This window comes from Trichosurus vulpecula, chromosome 6 (assembly GCF_011100635.1).
Source record: "Trichosurus vulpecula isolate mTriVul1 chromosome 6, mTriVul1.pri, whole genome shotgun sequence".
In the NCBI taxonomy this organism is placed as follows: Eukaryota; Metazoa; Chordata; class Mammalia; order Diprotodontia; family Phalangeridae; genus Trichosurus; species Trichosurus vulpecula.
The window spans coordinates 283,977,501-283,990,396 of NC_050578.1; the positions used below are offsets into that span (position 1 = coordinate 283,977,501).

The following is a 12,896-nucleotide window of genomic DNA, read 5'->3' on the forward strand; positions in this document are numbered from 1 at the left end:
CTTGTTTTTGGGCACCTGAGGGCATCAGGAAGCCAGCGCTCTGTGGAGAGGAACCCGCAGTTGTTGCCCTGTGCTGGTGATGGGATTCTGGCTGCTTGCCCGGCTTAGGGTGGGTTTAGTAGCTGGGACAGCCCCAGGGCTGTGCTGCTGAGAGACCATTGTGATCCTTGCTCTGAACCTGGGTCTGGAGCTAGAAATGTGAATCTTTTCTTCATGTTCCCAGCAGAGCGGGGACTCTGGGGCCCCTTAGCCCTTTTCCCCACTCCTTGGAAAGTATCTGGCTCTTGTTAGAGCAGAGCTCATCAGCCCCACGCAGGTGGAGAGTGGGGTGGGGGAGCCACCTGCCATCTACTACCTTGGTCCTTGAGAACAGAGGAGGGAGGCCTTGCCTGCGCTGACTAGGAGAGGGACGGGGGAGAAAGGGGGGCCACCACCTGGCCTTCCTGGTAGCAGGTCCTAGGTCCTGCAGACTGTGATGGCCAGTTTTGGCAGGGAGGGTGACAGCAGAAGACAGATGTTGTGGCTAGCTCTTGAAATGTCCATGCACTGAAACCTCACTGAAAGTGTGCGCTTCCTGTTTGTGAAGGCTTGTTTCTTCCTCCACTCTCACTTTAGGCCTGGCCCAAATGCCCCCTTGTCCTGGGTTCGAGATTGCATCGATATCCTTGATCCGGACTCCAAGTGGCGGGATAAGATTCTGCTGGGTCTCAATTTCTACGGCATGGATTTCTCAGCCACCTCAGACTCGAGGGAACCAATCCTTGGAGACAGGTAAGACCATTCTGGACCCCTCCTGTGTAAGAAGTGCTCTTGTCCCTTCCTGCCTGCTCAGATGTAGCCAGACAGCTGCCACCCAGCTCTCATGTAGCTTCCACTGTTTGTCCAGAAGGGGAAACCAAGCCCTGCCGAGAGGCCACTTCCAGGGGGCCACAGGGGACCTGGCATGGCCTGAGGATGGGGTTCCCCAAGAGCCAACGTGGGCTGAGCCTGGGGCGAAGCAAGGGAACTCACGGCAATGATATCTCTGGCCCGAGCGGTGAGGGCAGGCAGAGGAGCCTGGGGGGTAATGCCATGGACCGAGCCCAACAGAGGCTCCCAGAAGGACGGGGGCTGGGCAGGGCAGCATAGACGAGGTGCCCAGTCTGCCTGGTGCGAAGGGAGTCGTCCAGTTGGGCTTTGGTTCAGGATCTGGGAGAGGGGAGGCCGAGCTTCTTGTGCTTTCCGTGCTCCTTCCATGAGTCACGTGCCCACAGGGAGCTGAGGGTGGCCCAGGCCTCATTCTGTCAGGATGCTCTCTGGTTCTCCCTACACTGGGTTCTTGCCCCAGCGGCTGCAGCCTAGGGATTCATCACCCAGCAAGCTCCTGTGCCCATTCACTTCTGCCTGTCTGGCACCTAGGACCAGGATATGGCAGTACTGGGCAGGGGCTCAGAGCCCCCTGTTAAGTCTTCCGCTGGAGCATTTATACCTTGTGTTGTGGATTATCTGCACCGTTTTTTGGAGAGAGGATTGTTAAATAATACCACTGGTACCACACCCCGTTTTGTTCTTCATTTTGGTCCCAGGATTTCCCTCAAGGTGCTTGACTTTTTGTTCCCACCATATGAATTTTGTTGTTTTTTTCTAACTCTGCAAAGTAATAACTCTGGCACTTTGATTGGTTTGACACTTAATGGATAAATTAATCGAGTCAGTATTGTGTTTATCCTACTGGCTCAGCCTACCCATGAGCAACTACTATTTCTCCGGTTAATTAGGTCTCTATGTAAAGAGAGTTTGGTGTTTGTGTTCGTTAGCGTTCCTGTGTGTATCTTGGGAGCTAAACGCCTAAGTATTTCACACATAGAGTTGTTCTGAATGGAATTGCTCTTTCTGCTTCCTCTGGCTGGACTTGGTTGATAACATGCAGAGATGTTGATGGGTATGTGGGCTGATATAAGTTACCGATCGTTTGAATGAATTTCTTAGTGGACTCTAGGGTGACCATTTGGTTTCCTCCTCGTGTCCATTTGTTTCCTCAGTTTCTTTTTCTTGTCTTACAGCTTTAGCACGCATTTATAGCACTATTTAAATCATAATGGTGATGAGCCACACTTACTCTGGACTGTTTTTAACAAAACTAAATACTCTTGGATCAGCTTGAAAGGGGGGCTGCAGCCCCTCTGTCGTCTTTGTGGATGCACCTGGTCGCAGTGGGGTGTGTGCTGTGCGTATCTCACACCAGGGGCCACTGTTGCCATGAGGGCTTCTCATCCCACATTTTGTCCCAATAGCACTGAGGGCTGTCACTTCATAGTCTAGTATGATTCTCCCACACTACATAATGCTCATTTGAAAAATCTGCCAATTAGGACAAAGCTGTCTCTTAATGCGGCATTGCCATAAATAGGTTTGCAAAGTAAAACTTCCTAAACACCAGTTTCAACACTGTATTGCACACAGTTAACGCAGCAAACCCCTTTAACTGCATCTGCTGTTCCATCCACGTGTAGTGCCAGCAAGGAAGGTTTGGCCTTCCGAGGTAGCTGACCACAAGGTCTTCAGGTATCTGGCCAGTGCTCTTCTGGGCTTCCCATCGGGCGGGGGAACTGTTTGAAGTTGCTTTGCCTGTGACTCCCGGAGGAGGATTCTTAGCATGCTGAGAGCTGCTCCTCTAGCGCAAGGAGCTTTACGTAGGCAGCTGAGGGCTGGAGGCGGTCCTCGGGATGGCACAGACGTTGTTTCTGGAGAAGCTTCTTTCTGCTTTTTAAGAACATCTCATTTTCTCTGGAAATACATCATCTTGCTACTATATTCTCTGGATCCACTTTCAGGATGCTGTCCTCTCCCTGAGGTGTTTTATCTATGGGTGATGCAACAGTGATCTTAGATCCTGGGGAATCCCAAGGCCCTAAGTCTGGTGCCTGACGCTGCCCGACTGGGGCTTCGGACTTTACCGCTGGTACTTCCGCTGCCTTAGTTTTCTTTGCTCACCCTGGTTGCACTTGTCCCAGTGGATTTCTCTTCAAACCCATTGCACATTTATCACTAAAGGGGGCTATTTCACTTTTTAAAAACTAGAGACAGCATACTCTTAAGTCAGGTTAAAGTTAGTTATTGAAAATTTCGAATTAAAAAAAATTTCAAATGATCATAACTACGTTTGAGTTATTTCACTTTCTCAAAAGTGGCAGGTTTTTTTGAAAACATATACATGCATATATATTTATATATGTGCACCGTACTTATCAAGGCAGGTAACAGAGAAATAAAACAGAGAGAGTCCCTTTAGCTTCCACACCCATATCGTCAGGCTCAAATGTTAGTCAAGCCATGGTGACCCGGGCCTCTGCCACGAGCCTGGGACAGGGCAGGGTTCCTGGGCCTGGCAGACTGTGGCCACCCTTACCTCTGACCTTGCTTGCCCACTCCATATTAAATCATTTCCGAGATGCTCCTATTGTTAGCCCGGGCTCTTCTTAGACTTATTTTATTGATGGTTCAAATTTTGTTGCCTTTAAAAAAAGCCGCTGGCTTCACACTGGAGTCACGTCAGGCCCCTGCTTTGCTTGGGGACCTTGGCCCCTCAGGTCACGCCCCAGAGACTTTGGAGGTGATGGAGTCTGTACATCCTGCAATCTCGGCCCTGGAGCCGATGTTTCAGACATTTCAGGCCTGAGCGAGGGGAGAGCTTTGCCCATGGTGACAGTCGTTTCATCACAGGCTCTGCCTCTGTCCCTGGGGCCCCTTCCTCCATTCATTGCTCTTTTGGCCACCTGCTTCTTCCAGAGCTTAGTGACTACCCGCCACTGGGGCTGTTGGCCTGCTCTGCCTGCTCCTGTCCACTGCCTGGGCCCCGGTTTACAGAGACCAAGAGGAAGCAGTTTGCAAAGGAGGTGGGTCAGGGAGCCTGAGGTCTGTGCCCTGGAAGTATTGGCTCGTCCCAGGAGCCAAGGTGCAGCCAGAGCCTGGAGGCTCCTTGAGGGAGGGGTGTCACTGTCTCCTCCTGGCTGCAGAGGAGGCCCCTGCCATCCTTCACACACACCTCGTCTCTCTGTCCATCTGTCCTGGCAGCCACTGAGCTGAGGCTTGGGGCATGGCATCTTCCTGGCCCTCGAGGACTTTGCCGTGTAGCGGGGGCTCTGACCTACGCAATAGTAACCGCTTCGAGTGCTTTGCAAACACTGGCTCATTGCATCCTCACAGTGACCTGGCAAGTAGAGGCAGCTGCTGGCCCATTTTACAGATCAGGAAACAAAGGCAAGCAGAGGTAGAGTGACTTGCCCGGGCCTGAGGCCTGATTTGAACTGGGGTCTTCCTACCTCTCGGCCCCACACTTTCACCTGGGCCATCTCCAGGAATAGCTCACCCCCAGGTGGCCTGGGTCTGCTCATGGTGTTCAGCAGGCCTGAAGGGCCAAGGTCCTTCAAGGCTCCACCTGAATGCCCCCTCCTCCGTGCAGCCTTTGGCACACGCACTCCCAGGAAAGCAGCCTCCTTCTGTTACCTTCTCCTGCCCTTCAAGCCGTTTCTTCATTTGTGCCCAAACTCGGTGTGAGTGAAGGCACCTCATCCTTACTTTTCGGTCTCTCCAGTTCATGATAAATGACTGACCTTTGGGCAGGGGGGAATCCATACCCTGAAGCTCAGTCCCATGTGGCTCTAGGCTCTGGTCCAGGGCATGGTGATGGCCACCTGACTATCCACTTGTCCTCTCATGCCCCTCGCCTGCTGGGCTTGCCATCCAGCTCTGTGACCCACACTGTGTTTTCCAGGCCCCTTTCCCTCATCAGACTTGGAAGGGGGAGCCAGGGCTCCTCCTTCTTTTGGGTGGGGCCCAGACTCCAAAGTCCTGGGCTCCTCTTTCCTCTGCATGCTCCCTTCCCCCACCAGCTGTGGGTGACCGTGGCATTGACCAGAAGCACCGTGGGGTCACCAGTGACCTGTGCATGAATGAGAAGGCCCTGGGTTCCAGCAGGGAGGAAGTATGGGAGGGGGCGCCTTCCTCCATCAGAGAGGTCACCTTGAGGGCCAGCAGTGGCTTCCTAAAGACTCTAAGCTCACTCTGCCCCTTCCTCAGCTGGCCCCAGGGAGCCCTTCCTCTTTGCTAAGTGATCCATCTATGTAGATGTCATTAACTTTAAATGAAGCGACTGTCACCAGCCAGGGGCTGCCCTTGTTGCAGTCAGAGGGTTTCCCCGGTGCAGGGGGGAGGGGATGCTGCTTTGCATTTTTATTTTTCCCTGGGCTGACATCATGAATCTTGGGTTTGCTTCAGTGTGGGGCTGGTGCGGGCATTTGCATCACCCTGGGGGCGGTGGGCATGTGGGCACCCTGCCAAGGTAACACACATCGCTGCCTCTGGCTCAGCCTCTCACAGCAGCCTTGGGCCAGGGAGGAGCTTCCAGACCCTGGTGATTCCCTGACAAAGGCAGGTGTCCAGGGTGGGCCCCCCCCCCACAAAAGTCTTTCTGAGCTTCCCTCTGTGCAGATCACATGTGAGTGTTAGTAGGGGATTCAGTGATTCTCCCTTCTTCCCTTATAAGGTCTCCCTCTCCCTGGGGTATGTCATTGACCACAGATCAGAGAGAAAGAGCATGGGAATGACTCAAGGAAACCTTCCCTCCCCCCCCCCACCCCAGGATGCATGCCTGTCTAGGAATGGGTTATTATTCCCATCCACCACCTCCAGGAAGAACAGTAGCAGGCTGTGCCCTGAACCAAGAGGCTAAGGAGCCCAGCAGTCAGGGGAGGGGACCAGAGGGGCAGGCTGATGACTCTGCATCCTCCTCATCCCTTGTGCCCCCTCTTGGTTGCTCTTCAAGCCCCACCCCTTCCCTCCAGAGCCAGGGCAGTAACAGATCCCCCTGTAAACACTCTCCTGACATGATTCTTAGAGCACCTCATCTTATCATCTAGGGAGCTGAAGCCACAGTCACGCAGCGAGGGGGCTTCAGGAGGGATTCCCACCCAGCCCCTCCTGTGAGGTGCCTATGAAGTACAGGCCCTGTGCAGCTCACTGAGTAGGTGGGTGTTTCCAAGGACATGCTGGTCTATAATGCAGGATCCAGCGTGGGGTGGGGTGGGGCGGAACACAACTTACTTAACCAGAGCTGGGAAGAGAGCTTTCCCAGAGTGAAGTCCGTCTCTGGGGGTGACTGGTCAGCCAGCACGGCCTCTGGCAGACTTCATCCATCTTGTCCAGGAGAGATTTGATCCAGTGCCTTGTTAGACTTTCACTCCTGCCCATTCATCTGCTTCTGCCCCTGAGGAAGTCTTCTGGTGGATCCCTCCCTGGGGGCAGCCGGGACCCTCCTAGGAACTCCTGGGTCCTCCGTCCTCCACCTAGGAGCTGGTCTTTATTCTTTGAGGCACTTTGTAATTGAATCTATCTGAGTCGTCTGCGTTGGGGGAGAGTGGTCTGCAAATATCACATGCATTTGGCAGTTTGGGAGGGTGCAATTTCCCTTCCTGCCTCTTGGCTTTTGTTTTTATTCTGCAGAAGTGATTTCTGTGGGCTTTGACATTTTTCATTTCCTTCTCCCGGCAGCCTCCTTGTCCTGTGTTTCCTGGGGAAGCTCCCGGCGCCTCCCCACCCCACGCAAAGCTTTCTTGGGTTTTAGAGTTACCTTTTTGGATGTTAACAAAGGCCCTCTTGTGCCTATTTGGTAGGGTTCCAGAACACATGAGAGCAGTACTTTGTAAAAGGCCTCGTTTGGTTTGGGAGGCTTTTGTTTTTAATGTGATTATGTTTTCCTGATGTCGAGCCATCCTTGGATCTGGGGCATAAAACCAGCTTGGTTGTCATGACTGACTTTTTTGGAGGAGTTAGTTCAGTGCGCCAGCTAGGTGGTTTGGTGGCTAGAGTGCTGGGCCTAGTCGGGAAGCCCTGAGTTCCCTTGTGGCCTCAGACACTCACTGTGTGACCCTGGGAGAGTCACTTCATGCTGTCAGCCTCAGTTCCCTCATCTGTAAAATGGTCACCTCCCTGGTTCTGAGGACTGAAGGAGATCATGGTATAGGGAGGAGCGCTGTATAAGTGCCAGTGGTTATTGGGTAAATACTGATGCTACGCTTTGTGTGTGCCGGCATGGTGCTCCTGGTGTGGATATCGAGGTAAGATCGGCCTCAGCAGCACCTCCCTGGTTATGAGGACTGAAGGAGATCGTGGTACAGGGAGGAGCGCTGTATAAGTGCCAGTGGTTATTGGGTAAATACCGACACGCTTTGTGTGTGCCGGCATGGTGCTCCTGGTGTGGATGTCGAGGCAAGACCGGCCTCAGCAGCACCTCCCTCGGTGCCAAGGCACGACGTCCTCTGTGCTTTTGTGTCCTTCACTGATTGACTTTCTGCCTTCTCCTCGACACTCAGGGGGCTTGCCACAGAACCTGACTGGGATCTGGGGATCACACCTGGCTTCCAGCCAATTTCTCTTCTCATTGTCAAGACCTCTTTGTCTGGGCCTGTTTGGGTGGGAGTGGACTACAGAGTCCCCAGCTCTACAGTCCCCAGCCCTCCTTGGGAGCTGTCCATCTGAGCCACATACCCATCATGTAGCATCCAAAGTCTGACCCAGGGACTAGCCCCTGAGCCCCCTGTGCCTGTGGACACACCCTTGTGGCCCCCCTGCCCCACGTCTTCTCATCTGCTGGCACCTTGCAGTGGGGCAGCATGGACTTGGGGGGAGCTGCCTTCTCACTCCATGCTTTTTGTCTGTCTTTGCCCCAGGCTCTGGGCTCTTGCTGGTGCAGGACACTCAGGCCCTTTCTTAGCGCTTTCCATGGTGCTGATCCTACCTCTGCTCCCAGCATCCTGGGTTGTGCTGGGTAGTACCTAGAGCCCAGTGGGGTAGCCTGCAGGGATTTCCACCTGCCCCAGAGCCCTCAGGATGCAGCTCTTTGGGAATACGGTCTCTGGGAGCCTGGCCTGACAGACCCCAGCAGTGTGTCGGTGGGAGGGGCAGTGAGGGGTGTTCACCTTGTTCTTCCTGAAGGTCTTCTGCAAACGTCTGTGCAGGAGGCCAGGTGCCAGCTCAGCAGGGCTGCCTGCCAGGCAGCTTGCGCTGGCAGAGACAACTCAAGACCTCAGAGACACATTCACACTTCAGCTGCCCAAGCAAGGTCTCTGGCCTGCTGCCAGCACAAAGCAGGATGGGGGTGGGCTGTCACTGAAGCAGAGGAGGGAGGGCCTGAGATCTCACGGGTTTTCTGGCCCTGGGCTGTGGAAGTGGGCATGTCATGCTGTGATCAAGTTGGGGTGCTAGGGAGGGGCCTGTGGAGCCAGCTGCTGCCCAGCACCAGACCACAGCCTGCCCTGGCTGCTCTTACACAGATTCCTCAGCATCAGCTTCCTCAGGGGTTCTTGTGTGGCAGTAGGGGAATCCTCTGTGGATCCATGGTGTGTTGGCATGCAGGCATTTGGGGCTTTGACCTCGTTTGTGGCTGGGAGTCGGCTCAGAAGGGGCCAATGGAGGAGCACGCTCTGGGTGCCTGGGCAGGGCGCTGACCACTGTGCTCCCTGATCTGCTTGGATGGCCATTGTCTGCTGGGTGAGGATCTGTAGCCCCCCAGCTTGTTGCCACTGCTTTGTGCCTCCTCTCTGGGCTCCCACCTGGCCACCCCCTTCTCTTCATCCAGTCTGGGCTTTGTGTGTCCCTCCAAGGCCCGCCAGCCTCCTGGTGCCTGTGCCCCAGAAATCAAAGGTCTCCTGGCCTTTAGCTCGGCCCTCGTCCCAGCATCTGATCAGCTGCAGGTGTCCATCACATCCACTCACAGGACCACACCCTTGTTCGGGCCCCTCTCCTCCCCTGCCTCTGTCCTTTCCCCTCGCATGGAGGAGGTCTGATGGTCCATCCAACCAGTGATCAGTTATTAGGCAGCTAACAAGTGCCAGCTCTGGGCTGGGTGCTGGGGATGCCAGGCCAGGAGTGAGGCGATCCCTAGCCTCCAGAAGCTCACAGGCCAATGAGAGGAGGCCTTGGTTTGCAGACAACAAATACAAGATGTGCAGAAGTAACACACAGTGATTTTGTTAGAAAAGGGCCTGAGCAACAGAGGGAATTGGTAAGGACCTTGTGAAGGGGACAGCCCCTGAGCTAAGCCTAGAAGGGCTGGAGGTGTTGTGCAGGCAGAGGTGAGGAGGGAGGAGATAAGAGCAGACCGCAACAGAGAATCCTGTGGCTAGAGTCGGGCTGGGATGGGCTTCAAGCACCAGAGGGATTTGTGCTTTATTCTGAAGGAATCAAGTGTTCTGGAAGGTTCTTGAGCGGGGCTGGAAGGGGCAGGGTATGTCATCGCTCTCAGAGTCACTTTTGCAGCTGGGAGGAGGACAGAGGGGAGGATAAGACCAGACTTGGGGAGACCAGCTCTGAGGCCATGGCCATAAATCCAGGACAGAAGTGACAAGGGCTTTACCTCAGGGCAGGGCTCAACCCACCTGGGTCCAATGGTGGGAGCGGGGAGAGAAAGGGAGAGGGAGGAGGGGAGCAGGCCTGGAGGTAGGTGCTTGGGTGATCAGCAGGATGGTGGGGCCTCCACAGAAGCCGAGGAGACCCAGGAGGGAACAATGGATGGTGACTGGCCCGGGCAGCCTCTGGCAGTGGGAGGGAGAGCTTAACTCCCTGTGGACACCTAGAAGTTCAGCACCTATTGGCAGGGTCCCCTCCTTGTTGGGCTTACTCAGGGCAGATACTGGGAGGGGGCTCCCTGTGGGAGACAAGGTTCTTTGGTGATTCCCACAGTGCCTGCCCCAGAACTCCTTGAGGAGATCTCATCTCTCTCCATCAGGTGTGGGGTTCACAGGCCACACTCGTCACTCTCTGGGAAGCCAGGCCATGAGAGCCCAGCATGTGATAGAGATGACCCTGCTGAGCAGAGCTGAGACGCAGGAGCCCGGTCTGGCCTGGCCTGGCCTGGCCTGCAGAGGAGCCTGGGGCTGAACTCTCAGCCTTGGCCAGAGGGCAGAAGGGAACCTGCCCAGTGTCTCAGAGCAGGGAGGTGAGGGATTGCCCGCAAGAGGTGCCCCAAAAGAGCTTTCCTTAGGAAACTGCTCCTGCAAATGTCTCCTTTTGGGGAAGGGAGAGAAAGAAGGGTCCCAGGAAGAGAAGGGTTGAGTCCCCTCTTTCCACATGTGATTGGCACCAGTAAAGTGACTCTCTTGGGCAGTGTGGGAGGATCTGCTCCCTGGGGGCTGCCGGATAATTGAGCAAATTTGGCAGAATGGATGACCTTAGTTTTACCAGTTCAGGGGAGTCTCTGCCCAACCCCTCCAGCATCTTGACAAAGAGGATTTCTGGGCAGTGCATGCATTTGTGGCTTGCACCTACCTCCAAAGGGCACCTTGCCTCACCTGCCCAGCAGCCGGCCTTTATGGCTGACACCCATGTCCCTGTCTTTGCCTCATTACCAGCGTAGCTGAGACTGCAGCGCATGTGCTTGGCACACACCAGGACACGGTGGGGGGACCCTCACAGACCAGTCACAAGGTGTTACGGGGCATGCAATGTACAGAGCCTCGTGCCTGGCGTGAGGGAGATCTGAGTTCAAATCCAGCCTCAGACATTTCCCAGCTGTGTGACCCCAGAGTGAGTCGCTTCACTCATTTGCCTCAGCTTCTTCCTCTTTAAAATGGGGCTAATGGCAGCCCCTTCCTCCCAGGATGGTTGTGGGGATCTGATGAGATTAGATTTGCAAGCGCTTAACGCAGTGCCTGGCACATAGTAGGCACTTCATAAATACCCTTCCATGATGGCCCTGTTCGGCCCACACGGGAGATCTTCTGTCTCCATAGACCCTGGTCCTGGGTCCTGAGCTGGAGGCTGGATGAGGTGGAAGTCTTTACTCAGAAAGAAGGAGGTGGGCCCAGGGAAGATGACAGCTTGTTCCGCGCTCAGGGACCCTGATGTGTGGTAGCCTTCTCTGGAGCTGGGGGCAGGAGAAGGGTGCCCCACTGACCTCCACAATGTTGGCACATCTCTTCACCCTCGACCAGTGTCTTCCTTTCCCACCCACTCCTTTATAAACAAAAAGCACTTGCCCAGGGTCTCCCAGAGAGAGTGCCACAGGCTAGACCCATTCTTCTTTCCATGGGATCTCCCTGCCAACCAGGAGTGAAGATGGAAGTCCATACTCCTTCCCCTGTGGCCTGCCATGCTGACCTCACTCATGCCCTGAGTCTCTTCCCTGTGCAGTCCCTGGTGTCTGGGCCCCATCTCAAGGGGCCAGGGCCTCTGCTGTCTTTTCATACTCTCTCCTGATCTGTGGCAGGCCTCAAGGAAGATGGTGACCATCTGAAGCACCACCTCTTCCTTCTTAGGAGGCTCTCCCCATGTGTGGTCATCATGTGTCTCTGCCTTTCATGTCTTTTTTTCCATTTATTTTTTAAAATCTTTTATTTTGTTCTTTTTAATATCTCTTCTGGACTTTCTTATTGAGTTTCTGTCCAGTCTGCTTTTTTCTTTGACGCTTTGCTTGTCAGTGCTTTCAGGGCATTCTTTTTGTCTGAGTTTGTATCTTGAGTTTCACTGTCACCACAATGGCTCTTTATGGTCAGGTGTTTTCTTTACTTAATCCTCCAGCCTCCTTCCAACATTGGCTTAGATGTTAGTGCTAGGATCTGCTTGCCTCTTGGGGGGTGTCTGGCTTCTGTCCTTTATGTCCTGCATAGTTCTGTCTGGGGATCTGCATGCCTTTGGTGCTCCCAGACTAGTGTAATCTGGGGAGAGGTCCCAGGTTTGGTCTGTTGGCCAGTGCCTGGTCACGTTTCAGTAGACTGCTGCTGGACTCAGTCACTAAAGCCTAACCCTGGCAGGCTCACAGTGGCTGAATTGCCTGCCTGGCTCCCCTTTGGTCTGGGGCTCCTGCCCTGGTCATTCCTTCCTAAATCTAGGCACTGGGCTAAAGGCTGGAATTAAGTCGTTACTCTGCTCCTGGCTCAGAGCCATACACTTGTTTCTGGAACTTGTTCCTTGCTCCATACATATCAAGGATGGCCCCATGCTCCCTCAGGGCTGCTCCTCTCTGTCCTGGATCTGTGACCTAGAACAGGACAACGGATGCCAGCTCTGCCAGGTGGCACATGTCCCTGTGCCCACCAGTCGTTCTGGGATCCCCTGGGATTTCCTCCAGCCCTGGTGCCCCGCCTCAGCCCCCTGTCTTTCCCTGGGGGCTGGAATGCTTCCCCCTGCTCCTGGCTAGCCCCTCCTCCCCTGTGTCCGCAGACCTCTCCTTCTGTCTTGCTGAGTTTCCCTGGGATGGAAAAATGACACAGTGAGACTCTCTTGGCTTTCCCAATCAGTATCTGGTCTGGCGCGTTAAGCTTGTTGTGGGGGTGGTGTGTGGGGCAAGCTAGGCAAACATCCCTCTTCTCACTCCCCCTCCAGTAAATGCTTTTTCATTCCTTCATTCAAGTTACTTTGGGCAATGCTTTTATAAACCAAGGAGCTCGTTCCTGGGCTGAGCATGGAGCGGAGCTGTGAGCAGCAGTCCGGCTGGGATACTGTAGGTTACCAGTGAGTGCCAGTGGCCAGGAGCTGCCTCCCCCTTGGGAGCTCCCATGGCCCATCTCAGGCAGAGAGGCTGGCCCTTGGGGAGCTAGAAGATCAAGGTACCATAATACCAATGCTGATTGCCACAAAGCATCCTCACCTCTGCTGTGGAAGCCTTCAGAACCTCAAGGTGGCCAGATCTCAGGGCAGGACAGTCGCTGATCTTCACACAGACACACATCTTCTGTCCTGGGTTACAGGCACCCTACGCCACATCGTAGCTCTTCACAGACATCAGCCTTGGCATCGGCATCATCTTCACAGCGTCATCTCAGAAATTCATCTTGAGCCCCTCCTTACCCACACTCCAAACATCCGTGGCCTGGGTTCTTTGTAGAAACCTCAGGGTGTGGTGGTAGGGAATATCCAGGTGT

At 54.4% G+C, this 12,896-nt stretch overlaps 1 protein-coding gene across 4 annotated transcripts in view; it reads left to right on the forward strand.

Annotated features, from left to right (window-relative positions):
- Window positions 1–12,896, forward strand: part of CHID1 (chitinase domain containing 1) — a 76,502-nt gene that overhangs the window by 47,190 nt on the left and 16,416 nt on the right. For all 4 annotated transcript variants that reach the window (XM_036764760.1, XM_036764763.1, XM_036764762.1 and 1 more), the window contains exon 10: window positions 616–771. In XM_036764760.1, the coding sequence (XP_036620655.1) occupies window positions 616–771 (156 nt within the window). The remainder of the gene's footprint in view (window positions 1–615; window positions 772–12,896) is intronic.